At 36.0% G+C, this 15000-nt stretch overlaps 1 protein-coding gene across 1 annotated transcript in view; it reads right to left on the bottom strand.

Annotated features, from left to right (window-relative positions):
- Positions 1 to 11942: 11942 nt before the first annotated feature.
- The window catches only part of LOC136836459 (irregular chiasm C-roughest protein-like), a 91159-nt gene continuing 88101 nt past the window's right edge, over positions 11943 to 15000 (bottom strand). Inside the window, exons 12-13 of the mRNA XM_067100726.1 lie at positions 14022 to 14186; positions 11943 to 13711 (exon numbers count right to left, since the gene is read on the bottom strand). Coding sequence (XP_066956827.1) covers positions 13223 to 13711; positions 14022 to 14186 — 654 coding nt within the window. The 3' untranslated portion in view covers positions 11943 to 13222. The remainder of the gene's footprint in view (positions 13712 to 14021; positions 14187 to 15000) is intronic.

The following is a 15000-nucleotide window of genomic DNA, read 5'->3' as shown; positions in this document are numbered from 1 at the left end:
TCAGGTTAGGCCATAGGCCTAGGCGTTAGGATTTTCTTTTGAGTCAAGACAGCCGAAGCGCGTCTTCACATGTAACTCCATTTATGAAAGCGGAGGTTTGTACCTTAGGATAAATACCAATTACATTTAAAATGTGTTATTTTGAGATGCAAAACCTTTCAGTTTCTCTAAACAGATCAATATCTTCTGCACTAACCATTCTCATTACCCTCACATCGTTTCTCTCTTAACCTTACCGTAAGATTTCACTAGACCGACGTGTGCTACATATTCATTTACTAGACAGCTTATCACGCTGCTTCTCACACTACCTTCCTCGGTGTTCTAATAAAGCTATAACCTTCAATACCTACAATCCCCCTCTATGCCTTATACCAGTACTACACACATAAACACACACTTCCACACATGCACTGAGAGAGAGAGAGAGAGAGAGAGAGAGAGAGAGAGAGAGAGACAAAATGCCCTGAGTATAGGTGAAAGATTTTGTAAATATAAATACTGTATATATATAATATATATATATATATATATATATATATATATATATATATATATATATATATATATATATATATATATATATATATATATATATATATATATATATACATACATACATATACATAATGCATACATACATACGTATATGCATACATCAGTGTGTATGAGTATCAGTGCAGGTATACTATGACAATGTAAAGTAAATAGAGGGGGAGCACTGGAGCACAGCTTTAACCTCATCCATTTTTGGTCCCCTTCCTCTGAAATACAGACATTCCTCTGTGGTGTTCTCCACCCCTCTCTCTCTCTCTCTCTCTCTCTCTCTCTCTCTCTCTCCTCTGTCGACAAATTCCTCGAATTCGCAGATACAGCAAACCCGAGATTTCCCCTAATTCTTTTTGTTCTATAAATTCTGGTCTCAGAATTAATTTCATTTCCTAGTGAAATACCTTTTAAACCGTTGCACTCCTCCTCCTCCTCCTCCTCTTCCGGGTTCCAAGCTTTTGAATTTTAGAATCGTTATTCGGTCCTGTATTTTTGTGCATTGATTGAGAGTCGTTTTTCAGTCCATTATTTCTAAGTATTTATGGCTATAGTTTTTATATTTTATAGTATATATATACTGTACATTAACCACACACACACACACACACACACATACGAGTATATATATATATATATATATATATATATATATATATATATATATATATATATATATATATATATATATATATATAAATGACTTATTTTAATCTTCTACCGGATTATAAAGTACAGCCATATTAACACTTAACTACTTTCCCAGTCTTCGCTTTAGACATCAGTTTCTTTTCTAGTTAACAGACTCGTGTATCAGACTGCTGCTGAAGCCTTCTTGGCCCTGCAAGTCGCCATGGATGAGGTTATATCCCCACGAGATTTTCATAACCTTATCTGACCCGCAACCCATTCACATCTTGTTCGACTGACGCTTCACTGGCGGGAAATTGAACCACGGATCGCCCAACGTGGTCCCAGCGCCCTGCCGTATATTTTTATGTCCGTGTGCTGCGCGTGTGTGTGTGTGTCGAGATTTTAATTGGTTGCTACAGCCGCTTTACATCTATTGTCCCACTGGTTAAATTCGTCTCCTTTTCCCTTCCGACGAAAAGTTTGTGTGAGAGCCATTCGGAGAAATTCCTTTACCTGGGAACTCATAACAAGTTTTAGAATCCAAACAAGAAAGAATCCAGATGGCGTTAACTTTGCAAGGAAAATTTCTAGTGGTTTGTTGGAGCAAATCTCTTCAGTCTTTTCTCCTCCTCCTCCTCCTCCTCCTCCCTCCCCTCGACTCGGCTATTGGAAAAGAGCAATTGCTCGGCTCTTCGCAGGAATGGCCGCTAAGATTCTCCTACCGAGTTGAAAAGACAGTTTTCTCTTCTTTTTCTACATTTTTATTTATTCTTTTTCTAAGTTCCGTTTGTCTGGGATCTTGTAGATTCAGTTAACATTCGAGAGTTTTTATTTAATTTCACGTGTACTCACTTATGCTAATAAATTACAGACAGTTTTTTTTCTTTTTCAAAATTTCTGCTTTTATTCTTTTTTCTGTTTCATATGTCTGGAATTTTCTAGACTCAGCTGACATTCAAGTTTTTCATTTGATGATTTCAAAGTGTGCTCTCTTGTGCTAAAGAATTTAGAGACGACGTCTTTTCCTGTTTTCTATACTTTTTCCTGTTTTTTTTGTAATCATTAACTTCAACTTATAATCGAGACACTTCATCAAATTGAACAAATGTAAATGTAAAATCGACCATTTTTCAGAAAATTACAGAGGGGTGTATTGCAAGTGACGTGCACCCAGGTCATTAAGGATTAGACAAATGGTACCTCCAATGATTCCTGGAAACCCAAATGTACACTTGTTTTTACCATTTAGTTAATTACTCCAAATGGCGCCTACTCGGACGATCAATTTTCCTTAAAATGCCGGTTTCATATTCATGCCCTGCGGTCATTATGGTAAAGTGACACTGTACAACAAATCCGCTCCATTTTAACCCCACGAAACATTATCAATTTTTTGGCCTTTTTTGCTTTTTAGCTGATAATTTGGGAGTCATGAACTTGCTTTTTAGCTGATAATTTGGCAGTCACAGTCTTGCTTTTAGTTGATAATTTGGCGGTCACAAATTTGCTTTTTAGCTGATGATTTGGCAGTCATAAACTTGCTTTAGTTGATAATTTGGCAGTCACAAATTTACTTTTTAGCTGATAATTGTCAGTCACAAACTTGCTTTTTAGCTGATAATTCAGCAGTCACAAACTTGCTTTTAGCTGATAATTAGGCAGTCACAAACTTGCTTTTAGCTGATATTTTGACAGTCACAAACTTGCTTTTTTAGCTGATAATTTGGCAGTCACAAGCCTGCCTCAGCTGATAATTTGGCAGTCACAAATTTGATTTTTAGCTGATAATATGCCAGTCACAAACTTGCTTTTTAGCTGATAATTTGTCAGTCACAAACTTGCTTTTTAGCTGATAATTTGCAGCAGTCACAAAACGTGCTTTGTAGCTGATAATTAGGCAGTCACAAACTTGCTTTTAGCTGATAATTTGGCAGTCACAAACTTGCTTTTTAGCTGATAATTTGGCAGTCACAAAACTTGCTTTGTAGCTAATAATTAGTCAGTCACAAGCTTGCCTTTTAGCTGATAATTTGGCATTCACGAACCTGCTTTTAGCTGATAATTTTGGCAGTCACAAACTTGCTTTTATCTGATAACTGTTGGGCAGTCACAAATTTTATTTTTAGCTGATAATTCGGTAATCGCCAAACTTGCAAAAAGCTTGATCATTACAGTCATCTAAACTTGCTTTTTTAGCTGATAGTTTGGCAGTCACAAACTTGTTTTTAGCGATAATTTATGATCACAAATTTGATTTTAGCTTGATAATTTCGTAGCACAAACTTCTGCTTTTTAGCTGATAATTTGGTAGTCACATTCTTACATTTTAGCTGGTGATTTGGCTGTCACTAAACTTGCTTTTTAGCTGATAATTTGGCTGTCAAACTTGTTTTTAGCCGACATTTTGGCAATCACAAACTTGTTTTTAGCTGTTAATTTCGCAGTCACAAACTTGCTTTTAGCTGATAGTTTGGCAGTCACAAACTTGATTTTTAGCTGATAATTTTCGTAGTCACAAACTTGCTTTTTTAGCTGATAATTTGGTAGTCACAAACTTGTTTTAGCTGATTATTTGGAAGTCTGCAAACTAGTTTTTTGCTGATAATATGGCAGTCACAAACTTGCTTTTTAGCTGATCATTTGGCTGTCAAACTTGCTTTTTTGCTGATAATTTAGCGGTCTACAAACTTTTTAGCTGTTAATTTATTTGGCTTTAGCTGATAATTTGGCAGTCACAAACTTGCTTTTTTAGCTGATCATTTGGCAGTCACAAACTTGCTTTTTAGCTGATAATTTGGCAGTCACAAACTTGCTTTTTTAGCTGATAACGGCAGTCACAAACTTTCTTTTTAGCTGATAATTTGGCAGTCACAACTTGCTTTTTTAGCTGATAATTTCGCAGTCACAAACTTTAGCGAATAAGTAACACTACTTAATGCCCAAGTCTTCAGTTATGGCAGAATAACCAGACCTGACTTCTAATTGCTGTACGGGAAATGATTACAGATAGGCACAGGGAAGTAATTGCTAATTAGTGCGTATATGGTCGCGAGATTATGTGTCCTCTTGGGGCTATTTTAACCCTAACTGTCTTCTCGAAATTGCCCTGCGCTGAGATCACTCATGTATGTGGGTAAGATTACATATTTGCTCTCTCTCTCTCTCTCTCTCTCTCTCTCTCTCTCTCTCTCTCTCTCTCTCTCTCTCTCTCTCTCTCTCCTAGGAAAGCAGTCTCTCTTTCTCTCCCTCCTCTGTGTCAGGAAGGAGCCTCTCTTTCTCTCTCTCTCTCTCTCTCTCTCTCTCTCTCTCTCTCTCCCTAGGAAGGCAGTCCTCTTTCTCTCCCCTCTGTCCTTGAAGACAGTCTCTCTCTCTCTCTCTCTCTCTCTCTCTCTCTCTCTCTCTCTGTCTGTAGAGAGGCATTCTCTCTCTCTCTGTCAGGAAGACAATTCTCTCTCTCTCTCTCTCTCTCTCTCTCTCTCTCTCTCTCTCTCTCTCTCTCTCTCTCTGTGCCAGGAAGACAATTCTCTCTCTCTCTCTCTGTCTCTCTCAAACGACGATGTTGTATCTGAGGATACTGATTATTATTATTGTTGTCATTTAGGATGTTAGTATCATGCCTCATTCTGAATGATAATTATTAATGTTATTATTGTGCGTCCTGCGTTTTTTCTGTCTTTTGAGTTTTTTTTTTACAAAATATATAGATCATTCTCAACATACAGAAGAATTTAGGAGCGATTAAAGCCCAAAGGTCCATTTCTTAAGGTAAAATGGATTGATTGATTGATTGTGAGTTACCTATCTTAAAAGAAAAAGAGTAATGAAGGGGAAGATGCGAAAAGAAAGAAGGATAATGATAAAAGGACTCTCTTTGCTCGTCCAAACTGAAACTGTGGCCGAAAATGTTTTGTTGCGTTACCAGCATATTTACAAATGTTAGAACCTGACCGATAATCTGCTGTTGATCTAAATATAAATAAACTTATTATTTATTCATTTATATATTTATTTGTTTATTTATTTATTTATTCTAGCAATACTATAATCTTTCCGACGATTGTAGGGACCAAATATCCTAACCAGCTATCATTCGTCAACTGTTTTTCTCAGCTGGGGAAAAAAAAGTCACTTTACAAACGACGAATTCAAGGGAACGCTGTCATAACATTCAATAAATATGCAAAGACACAAATGAAACGTATCCAAAGACCCTTTAACTGCCTAATGATAGCCGGCTAAGCATGCTGACTGAAAGGTTTAAATATCATTTTACAACCAGGGCGCGAACCCCGATGGCTATTTGTTATGATTTATGACCTCTGCATGATAATAACCATAATAACCAGGGAGGGGGAATATTAGTTCGAATGTTAGTTTAAATTCCGTTCATTTCTTTTATTTCGTGTTTCCTTCTCTTCCGTTTTGGTCGAGTGCGTTTGGGCGAATGAGCAGAGGACATTTGGATATTAGCAAAAGGGTAATTGTTGGTTTTGCTTTGGTGAGCGTTATTTTCGCCCTCGTTTTAAGTCGTATTCAAGGGTTAGCAGTGCGGGGAAAACATAACTCTCAGATTAGGATCGTTTAGCTTTCTCTCTCTCTCTCTCTCTGTATGAAAGACTGCTCCTCTCAAGATGACACTGTAAATATCTCTCTCTCTCTCTTTCTCTCTCTCTAATAAGGAAGCAAACTCTTACTCTCAAGATGGCTTTTCATATTCTCTCTCTCTCTCTCTCTCTCTCTCTCTCTCTCTCTCTCTCATGTGTGAATGAAGAACAAAACCTCTCACTCTCAAATATCTTTATACCACCACCTCTCTCTCTCTCTCTCTCTCTCTCTCTCTCTCTCTCTCTCTCTCTCTCTCTCTCTCTCTCTCTCTCTCTCTCAGCCCGTACATCTTACTGGTGACTTGCAGTGTTTTCTTTTTAAATAGCATTTGATTGCAAATTAAAGCAAAGTTAATGTCAAATGAGAAAGAATTATGTCTCCGAGGTGGTAATTATCTAGTTGCATCTCTTTTTTTTTCTTTTAGCTCCACGAAGGTAATCTGTCATACCAAAGCTCATTTTAACAAATGAGCCACAGTTCTGTAACTGTTTCGTTACCCAGGGAAACGAGGACAGTAATTACGCCATTTTTTTTACACGTTTTTATGAATTTTATTCAAAAAGACCAGTATATGCTCGCACGTGTAAACGATGACGAAGGCATTTTTTCTTTTATAATTATAGCAGAGAAGAAACACCTCTTATCTTTTTTTTTTTTCTTCTTTTTTTGCTCAATGTCTGCTTATGTAAATATGCTCATTTTGGCGTCGTAAGAATGCACTGTCTTATGCTTTATATATATATATATATATATATATATATATATATATATATATATATATATATATATATATATATATATATATATATATATATATATATATATATATTGTGTATATATATATATATATATATATATATATATATATATATATATATATATATATATATATATATAAGTGGATAGATAGATAGCCATAGGAGAGAAGCAAGGAACTAAAATTCCAGTTATTCTTCCAACAGGCGAGGAAAGATAAGGCATTTACCTCATCACACAAGATATTTTTAAGCAACTCAAAAATCAGGTAGAAGTCTACACACCCAAAATGTTCAGCGGATATGAGAGGTACAATTATATTCTGATCAGTGAAGCACAAAATAGTGACAAAGTAACAAAGAACCGCTGAGATAACAACCTTGGGTTCACTCAAGCAAACCAAGTTTTAAAATCTTATTTTTTCAACAATGACTCTTCTGGGTGACATTTTATCTGCTACCTGTGGCCATAATTATTTGTAAAAGTGCTGACAATTGTTTTCATCGCCTGTTGGGCCGTTTATCAAAACTCTTATTGATTTTCTATTTGATGTTGAATGAGAGATACTTCGGATTCCAGATTTGATTTACGGAGACAAGACTAAGAGTCTATATCAAGTCTATATCTGTAGACATAAAGAAACTGGTAATGGACAATATCATCATAAGGGATACCACACGTGTCTCACAATAAGAACCAGCTCTTTGGCAGACCCAACAGGCTCAGGAAGCATCCACAGAAATTACAGGTATTGCCAATGTACTTACACTGAGTGAATCTGACCATTCCCATTTATAAAGGTGCATTTCAAACGATGTGGTTTTGTCCCTTATGTGCGTAAATATAGTGTGTTGTATTTGAAAAGCCTGCTTTTCATTATTACAGTGACACAAGAGTAAATTCAAGAGAGTGGGAAGACATTACAATGAGAACCGTCTTGCATGAGCAATAAAGTCAGGATGCTGAACGTAAACACATTAGGTCAGTGCTCCCAGTTCCTCCTTACCCAAGCTGGGACCAAGGGAAACCAGGCAGTGGCTACTGATGACTCAACAGGTGGGCCTGTGGGCTCCTCTAAACGACCCCTGTGGGCACCAGAAGACTTTGAAGACCCAGAGATAAATGGATATTTGTGGAAGATGAAGTACAGACAAGGCAGGAGGGGAGAAATTTCACATGATGCTCTATGCGTTACACGGCATTGGCGGCGAATAATAATAATAATAATAATAATAATAATAATAATAATAATAATAATAATAATAACAGGGCTAACTAGTATTTGCTAGGATTATTAGATTCGCTGTGCGATGGTTGAAACGTCCACCTGCTTGAAGGAGAATACTTACAGGGTAAACAAAAATAAGTCTAAGTATGTTTTCATTTATCTGTCCATTTCGTCACTCCCGCAGGACGATATCAAAGAAATCTGAACATATTGCGCAAGCAAACATGCACACACAATCATACACGCTCATTTATATATATATATATATAGTATATATATATATATATATATATATATATATATATATATATATATATATATATATATATTTAGTTAACGGTCTTGTAAAATGACTTCAAGCAGCCAATTCAGAACTTTCCGGAATGGCCGAAGTTTGTCAACCATATTAGAATGACTTCCACGGGAATGGCCGGTTAGCTGTTCGGAACGACCAACTCACCTCGTTCTTATTGATACACTATTCTCGAGAATTTCGTCTCCTCGCCCATTTCTTCCAGCGAAATCGCCCAAGGGCGCCGGAGCGTCTATGGCGCGCGTTGCCAGCGACGTTATATACACCTCCGACGTCAATTAGCCAGGGGGCGGAAGCAGCGGCGGAGATATTTCGATATTTCTTCAGCCGTGAGGCGTCGCAGCGTCGTTGCCGTTGCGTGGGTTTTGCTTGCAGTAATTGGCTTGTGCTTTCTGCACCTTCCCTCCAGGCGGTTCCTTTACGCGCTGCCTCGCTTTTCACGCGAAGGGAGATTCGCTCCCGTTTTATTCTCTCCTGCTCTCCCGAAATACTGAACGCTAGTGTTGTTCCGGTTCCACTGATTTGATGTCAGGAGATGTACAGAATATGCATTATATTATATATATATATATATATATATATATATATATATATATATATATATATATTCTCTCTCTATATATATATATATCTTGTGATGTAAGAGAAACTTGAAATAGATATTGTTCGGTAGCGAAGTTTTGGGAGTTTCGACAAAAGCTTCTGTTGGGACGTCGTCGTTAAAATATTTTTGATGACTAGTATCAATTTTGAACATACTGGAGCTGTCACACTTGTTTGAGTATATATATATATATATATATATATATATATATATATATATATATATATATATATATATATATATATATATATATATATATATATATATTATATATATATATGACATTTTTATCACACCGTGATTTTATATACGATCATGAAGCTACAAATATCGCTTAATATCAAATCCACGCTACCTCGGGAATATCTCGATGAATTATCACCAGGAATTTATAAGTGATAAACGGACGGGCACTGCCGAGTCGATCCCAACGCGCATCCAGCGAATCCAGTTGACGCTAACCACTGAGCTATCAGAGTGGCTGGCGTCGACTGGATTCGCTGGATGCGCGGTTGTGTCGTGATCGAGACTCGGCAGTGCCCGTCCATTATCCTATAAATTCCCCTTCGGTGATAATTCCCCATCGATATTCCTGAGGTAACGTGAATTTGATATTAAGCGATATTTGTAGCTTCATGATCGTATATATATACATATATATATATATATATATATATATATATATATATATATACATACATACATTTATATATGTATATATGTGTATACAGTATATATATATATATATATATATATATATAATATATATATATATATATATATATATATATATATATATATATATATATATATATATATATATATATATACATATATATATATATATATATATAATATATATATATATATATATATATATATATATATATATATATATATATATATATATATATATATATATATATATTATATATATATATATATACACACACACACACTGTATATATGTATGCACTCCGAGCAAGAAGAAATATCGAAATATCTCCGCCGCTGCTTCCGCCGCCTGGCTAATTGACGTCGGAGGTGTATATAACGTCGCTGGCAACGCGCGCCATAGACGCTCCGGCGCCCTTGGGTGATTTCGCCGGAAGAAATGGGCGAGGACGAAATTCTCGAGAATAGTGTATCAATAAGAACGAGGTGAGTTGGCCGTTCCGAACAGCCAGCCGGCCATTCCGTGGAAGTCATGCTAATATGGTTGACAAACTTCGGCCCATTCCGAAAAAGTTCTGAAGTGGCTTGAAGTCGTCTTACAAGATCGTTTTATATATATATATATATATATATATATATATATATATATATATATATATATATATATATATATATATATATATGTATGCATGTATGTATGTATGTATATATATATACACATATGTAAATATGTGTGTTTATGTAATTTTTCGTGTATTGCCAAAAGATTTTTGCCCGAGACAAAACATTAAATAAAAACAATATAATGCTCGACACAGAAGAGATATTACATACATTCCGACTGCATCACAATCTAGTTACATGAAGCAATTTTTTATGAAGCAATCTTAACTTTGAAGTCAAATGAAAAAGAAAGATAAATTTAATTAGTTCCAATGATGAAATCTTTAATTCTAATAACTATACTAGACGCGAATTAATTTCATTGAGTGTCTGATAATGTAGGCTTATGATTATTTCAGAGTCCTTCATTGTAATAAATGGTTTTATAAACAGCAATTTAGGGAATAATTTCATCATTATTAAAAAGTCAACATATCTTGACGATTTTAATAGTCGCCCGGAAGGAGTTTGCCTCTTGTTCATCTGAATTGTTGGAAGGTTTTCTTCCTAATTTTGCTTTCATTCACTCTCATTTTCTAGTCTGCCTAGTTATATAACATAAAACAAATTCTCACCCGAGTTTAATCCTTTGTATATATATATATATATATATATATATATATATATATATATATATATAATATATATATATATATATATATATATATGTGCTATCTATATATATATATATATATATATATATATATATATATATATATATATATATATATATATATATATATATATATATATATATATATATATATATATATACTATATATATATATCTATATATATAAAATCTTCAAAGACGTCTACATCAATTTGCTTAGCGAATCCATATTCAGGACAAAGGTCTTTACTTCTTTTGATTTTCTATTTTTTCATAAAATCATTAGCATTAAGACCCTTGTCAAGAGGGAAGTTAATATGAAGATAGTATAAGTCCCACCTTTATCAAGTTTAATCAGGAAATTCAGTATTTACAAAATTAACTTCGTTGCAGTCTGATTCCAGTTACAATGATTCCAAAATTTTCTAGATCCTTTCTTGATAAAGAGGACATTTAACATATCCCCAGTTTTAGCTGTGGCAAAGGAAATCTTAGCTTGTAAACAAAATTGACGAAATATCAAAAATACCTAAGCACATAGACAGCGTAAGTTAATAAGAATAAATTCGCAGTTGGTTCCCACCCAGCTGCTTTTAATGCGGGTCTGGGTAGTAAATCTGAAGAGGGCAAACAAATTCTTGCCCATCTCAATGCTTTCAGAAACGGTTTACTTTGTCACTGGATCTCTTACTCCCTGTAAATTTTACAAGAATTTTCAACCCTTATGTCTTTGGAAAGGAGAAATGTAATTGCATTGGATCGGGAGCAGACATGTAAGCTCAAAGTGAAATGAGGGCTGACTTAAGGGGACTTGTCAGTTGGAATGGAAGTTGACACAAAAAAAAAAATCAGACTTGCCAGGAAACTTTTTTTTTTTTGTCAAATTTGTGCATCTTATTTATGTTACACTTAAAATCTACAGGTCACTTTTTGCCAGATACTTGCGTAATTTTTAATAGCCACAGTGCCCTCTTAACTTCTCGATTTCTACACACTTTGGAAAAGCTTGCCACTACTAAGCCTAGGTCTAAACGAAAAAAGAAAAAAAGGTTTTCTGATGCTCGGCCGAGATTCGAACTTGCATCCGTGGTATCAGAACGAGGTAACAATAATTACCTGGCCATGAAGATTTTGTTGCAGGACTAGATTTTTGCTTTATGTTTAATTCACTTCCTTCACTCTTTAGGGCATATTTTAAGTTTGGACTGCTAAAGGGATCTCTTTCTTGGGCAGTCATTGTACCCTCAGAAGTGGTCACTTGAAGAATTAAATGTCAAATAGCAAATAAGGAGAGAAAGAGAGAAAATTCGAGACTTGGGTATACTTTATGTGTATAAAAATATTTATTGATAACACTTAACCGTATTTACAAAATAGAATTCGTGGTATTTACAGTGAATGAATGAGCAAAAATATTAATGGACATGGAATCCTTATCCTAACATACATGGCAAGACATCCATTATATATCTATGTCCATATAAGGTCTTTTTGTTTTTTTAAAAGAAAGCGTCAGCAACAGCACCAGTTACAATAAACATTCAAGTCCAATACAACAACCGCAATAAGAAGCATTATGGTTCTCCCAGTCCTTGAAAGCGCTAGGTAGAAAATAGTTACAACGTGAAATCAGATATTCTTCTGTCAGAAATATCTGATATGTTCACATTTTCAATCCCAGAATTCTGAAATTTATCTCCTTTGTGTTTCGCATTTTCCTCCGAAGTTTGTTTTCGCCTTCGAATAGAGAATCTAATTTAAGAAATACATCAAGATCTATTTTATGCACGGGCGCTCTTCCAGGCATAAATGGCATATCTCATTACGTACCGTTTCCCGTAATCTTTGGCTAAGCAGGTCGAGATAATCATGCTCTCGCATTCTCTTCTTCTCTGTGTAGTGGATGAGATACTGTATCGTTAAGCAGTTAAGAAAAAATCCGCCAGTCTCTTGAAAGGCTACGCATTGTCTTTTGCAAGATATGCTCCTGTTGTACCAAAGGACTCTTATCAATTGAGATCATTACGCTGTAAAGAGGGGTCCTTATGGAAATCTTGTCCCGCAGAGATCATTCGTATAGAGTAACTTATTCGTTAAGTATTGAATTCTTCAGAATTCGCCAGCTCCACCCACTGCAAACCGTATAGGGTGAGGATGTCGGGTTCGCCTTCCTTCCTTACGTAACTCTGAAGAGGCCCACTCGTATTATTTTGGGTGGCGGAAAAGAAGAGATCAGTTAATGCCGAAAGTGACATTGCACTGTACAGTCGTGGCATCTGAGAAAGAGAGTCTAAAGTCAGTGTCAAGTGTGAGGGTTTTGTTTCTGGTTGTACCCATTACGAGCTGAACCTGAAAACCCACCGTTCCTTCGTTGAAATATGAAATGTGTCAGTTACATGAATTTCGTTGTCTTTACAATTTACCAGGCATAGTTTTGCTTCCGTCAAGTTTTTTTATTTGTCTGGTTTTTTCGTGCAGTATTTTGTAGTTTTCTTAAAGTTTACTATCTCTGTCTTGTCTTTTCGTGCTTTATCGTACGACATCACTACGCGCTTGCGTAAATAAATAAACCAATGACCGATTACGTCACACGTGGGTTGCCAGAGAGCCGTCCAGCAGCTGTGTCCCCGGAGCGTAGTAATGATTCGGAAGGACTTGCGTGCCAAGCCTTGGCCTTCCCGTAGGAGGGTGCCCCTTGGCCACGCTCGTCCTCGAGTTCACGTGGAAGGACAGAGGCAACGACCCGCAGGACGCCTTGAAGTTCGGATTGCTGACGCCGCCGTCCCCGTAGGCGTGAGAAAAGCGGTTGTTTTCCTCGGCGGGTTCGCGAACTCCGTAGTCGTCGTATCCCGGGTAGAGAGTGTACTGGCTCGCCGTCACCAGGTCGTTGGATGACCGGAGGCCCCTGCTGCCAAGCCCTGCCCCTAGAGATTTCCTCATGCCGTTGTTGCCGTTCCTCATGAATTCGCCCGCGGGAGGCGACACCCGCTGGGGCTGTTGGTGGTCCATGAGGACGGCGTGATCGGCGTAATTACTGAAGCAGTAGCTCTCGCTCTTCCTCCTCAGATGCCCGTTCTGCAATGGAGGAACATGAGGCTTTAGATTAACAATGAAAGGTCTTCTAAAAAAAAGCGGCAGTGTCTGCTTTCATGTCTCGCATTTGCTAAAGGATAAAGGGAACAGAAAGCGAGAGAAAGCTCGGCAAATACTATCGACTTATCTCACCAAAACATAAGGACCAAATAAACGACAAGCCTCTGGAAAATATTATGGCCTCTCGCCGTTCCGAAGGAGGATCAAACACATCAGTAGTACTTAGCTAGAAATAATGGAGTGGACCCAAAGGATATATCTGACACACGTTCTCCATAAAGCGCGTTCTTACCGTCCTGATGGGCACGGCCGTGTATGTATCCGGGCAAATATAAGGAGGCTTCGAGGAGGTGAGGTAGGCCGTCTCCATCACGCGGTTGGCTTCGTTCCTCCAGCTCTCCACGGCGCCGTTTTTCCTGCCGATCATGGAGGGCCCCTTCTTTTGGCTGCTCTCAACCTGCAGGTAGATGGGGAGAGGTGACAGTTAAAATCGACTCCTAGAGATCGGTGTTTATCTATTGCATGTTGTGTCTATCTATCTATCTGTCTATCTATCTATCTATCATCTATCTATCTATCTATCTATCTGTCTATCCTATCTATCTATCTATATATATATATATATATATATATATATATATATATATATATATATATATATATATATATATATATATATACATACTCTCTCACACACACACTACTCTCTTTCTATCTATCTATCTATCTGTCATGTATATATATATATATATATATATATATATATATATATATATATATATATATATATACTGCTATATACACACACACACCTTTCTCTCTTTCTATCTATCTATCTATCTGTCCATGTATATATATATATATATATATATATATATATATATATATATATATATATATATATATGTGTGTGTGTGTGTGTGTGTTTGATTTTAAATCAAGAAAAGGTAAAAAGAGTGATAATTATACGAACAAAGTTACGTACGAAGGGATGAGTGAAACAATGAGATGCTAAGTACTTTCATGTCATTACCAAGACGTGGTCACAGCAATTGTGACCACGTCTTGTAAAGTTTCAAAAGTACTTGGCAATAAGTCTAAAGTATTAACATCTCACATCTCATCGTTTCTTTCCTATTCTAACTTTATGTATATATATATATATATATATATATATATATATATATATATATATATATATATATATATATTATATATATAATGACATTTTCACGACATTTTCATGCACTAAAGATGGTAAAGATTGGTAC

This window comes from Macrobrachium rosenbergii, chromosome 56 (genome assembly GCF_040412425.1).
Source record: "Macrobrachium rosenbergii isolate ZJJX-2024 chromosome 56, ASM4041242v1, whole genome shotgun sequence".
In the NCBI taxonomy this organism is placed as follows: domain Eukaryota; kingdom Metazoa; phylum Arthropoda; class Malacostraca; order Decapoda; family Palaemonidae; genus Macrobrachium; species Macrobrachium rosenbergii.
Note: the sequence above shows the minus strand (reverse complement) of the source record. Positions and strands in the feature narration are given on the sequence as shown.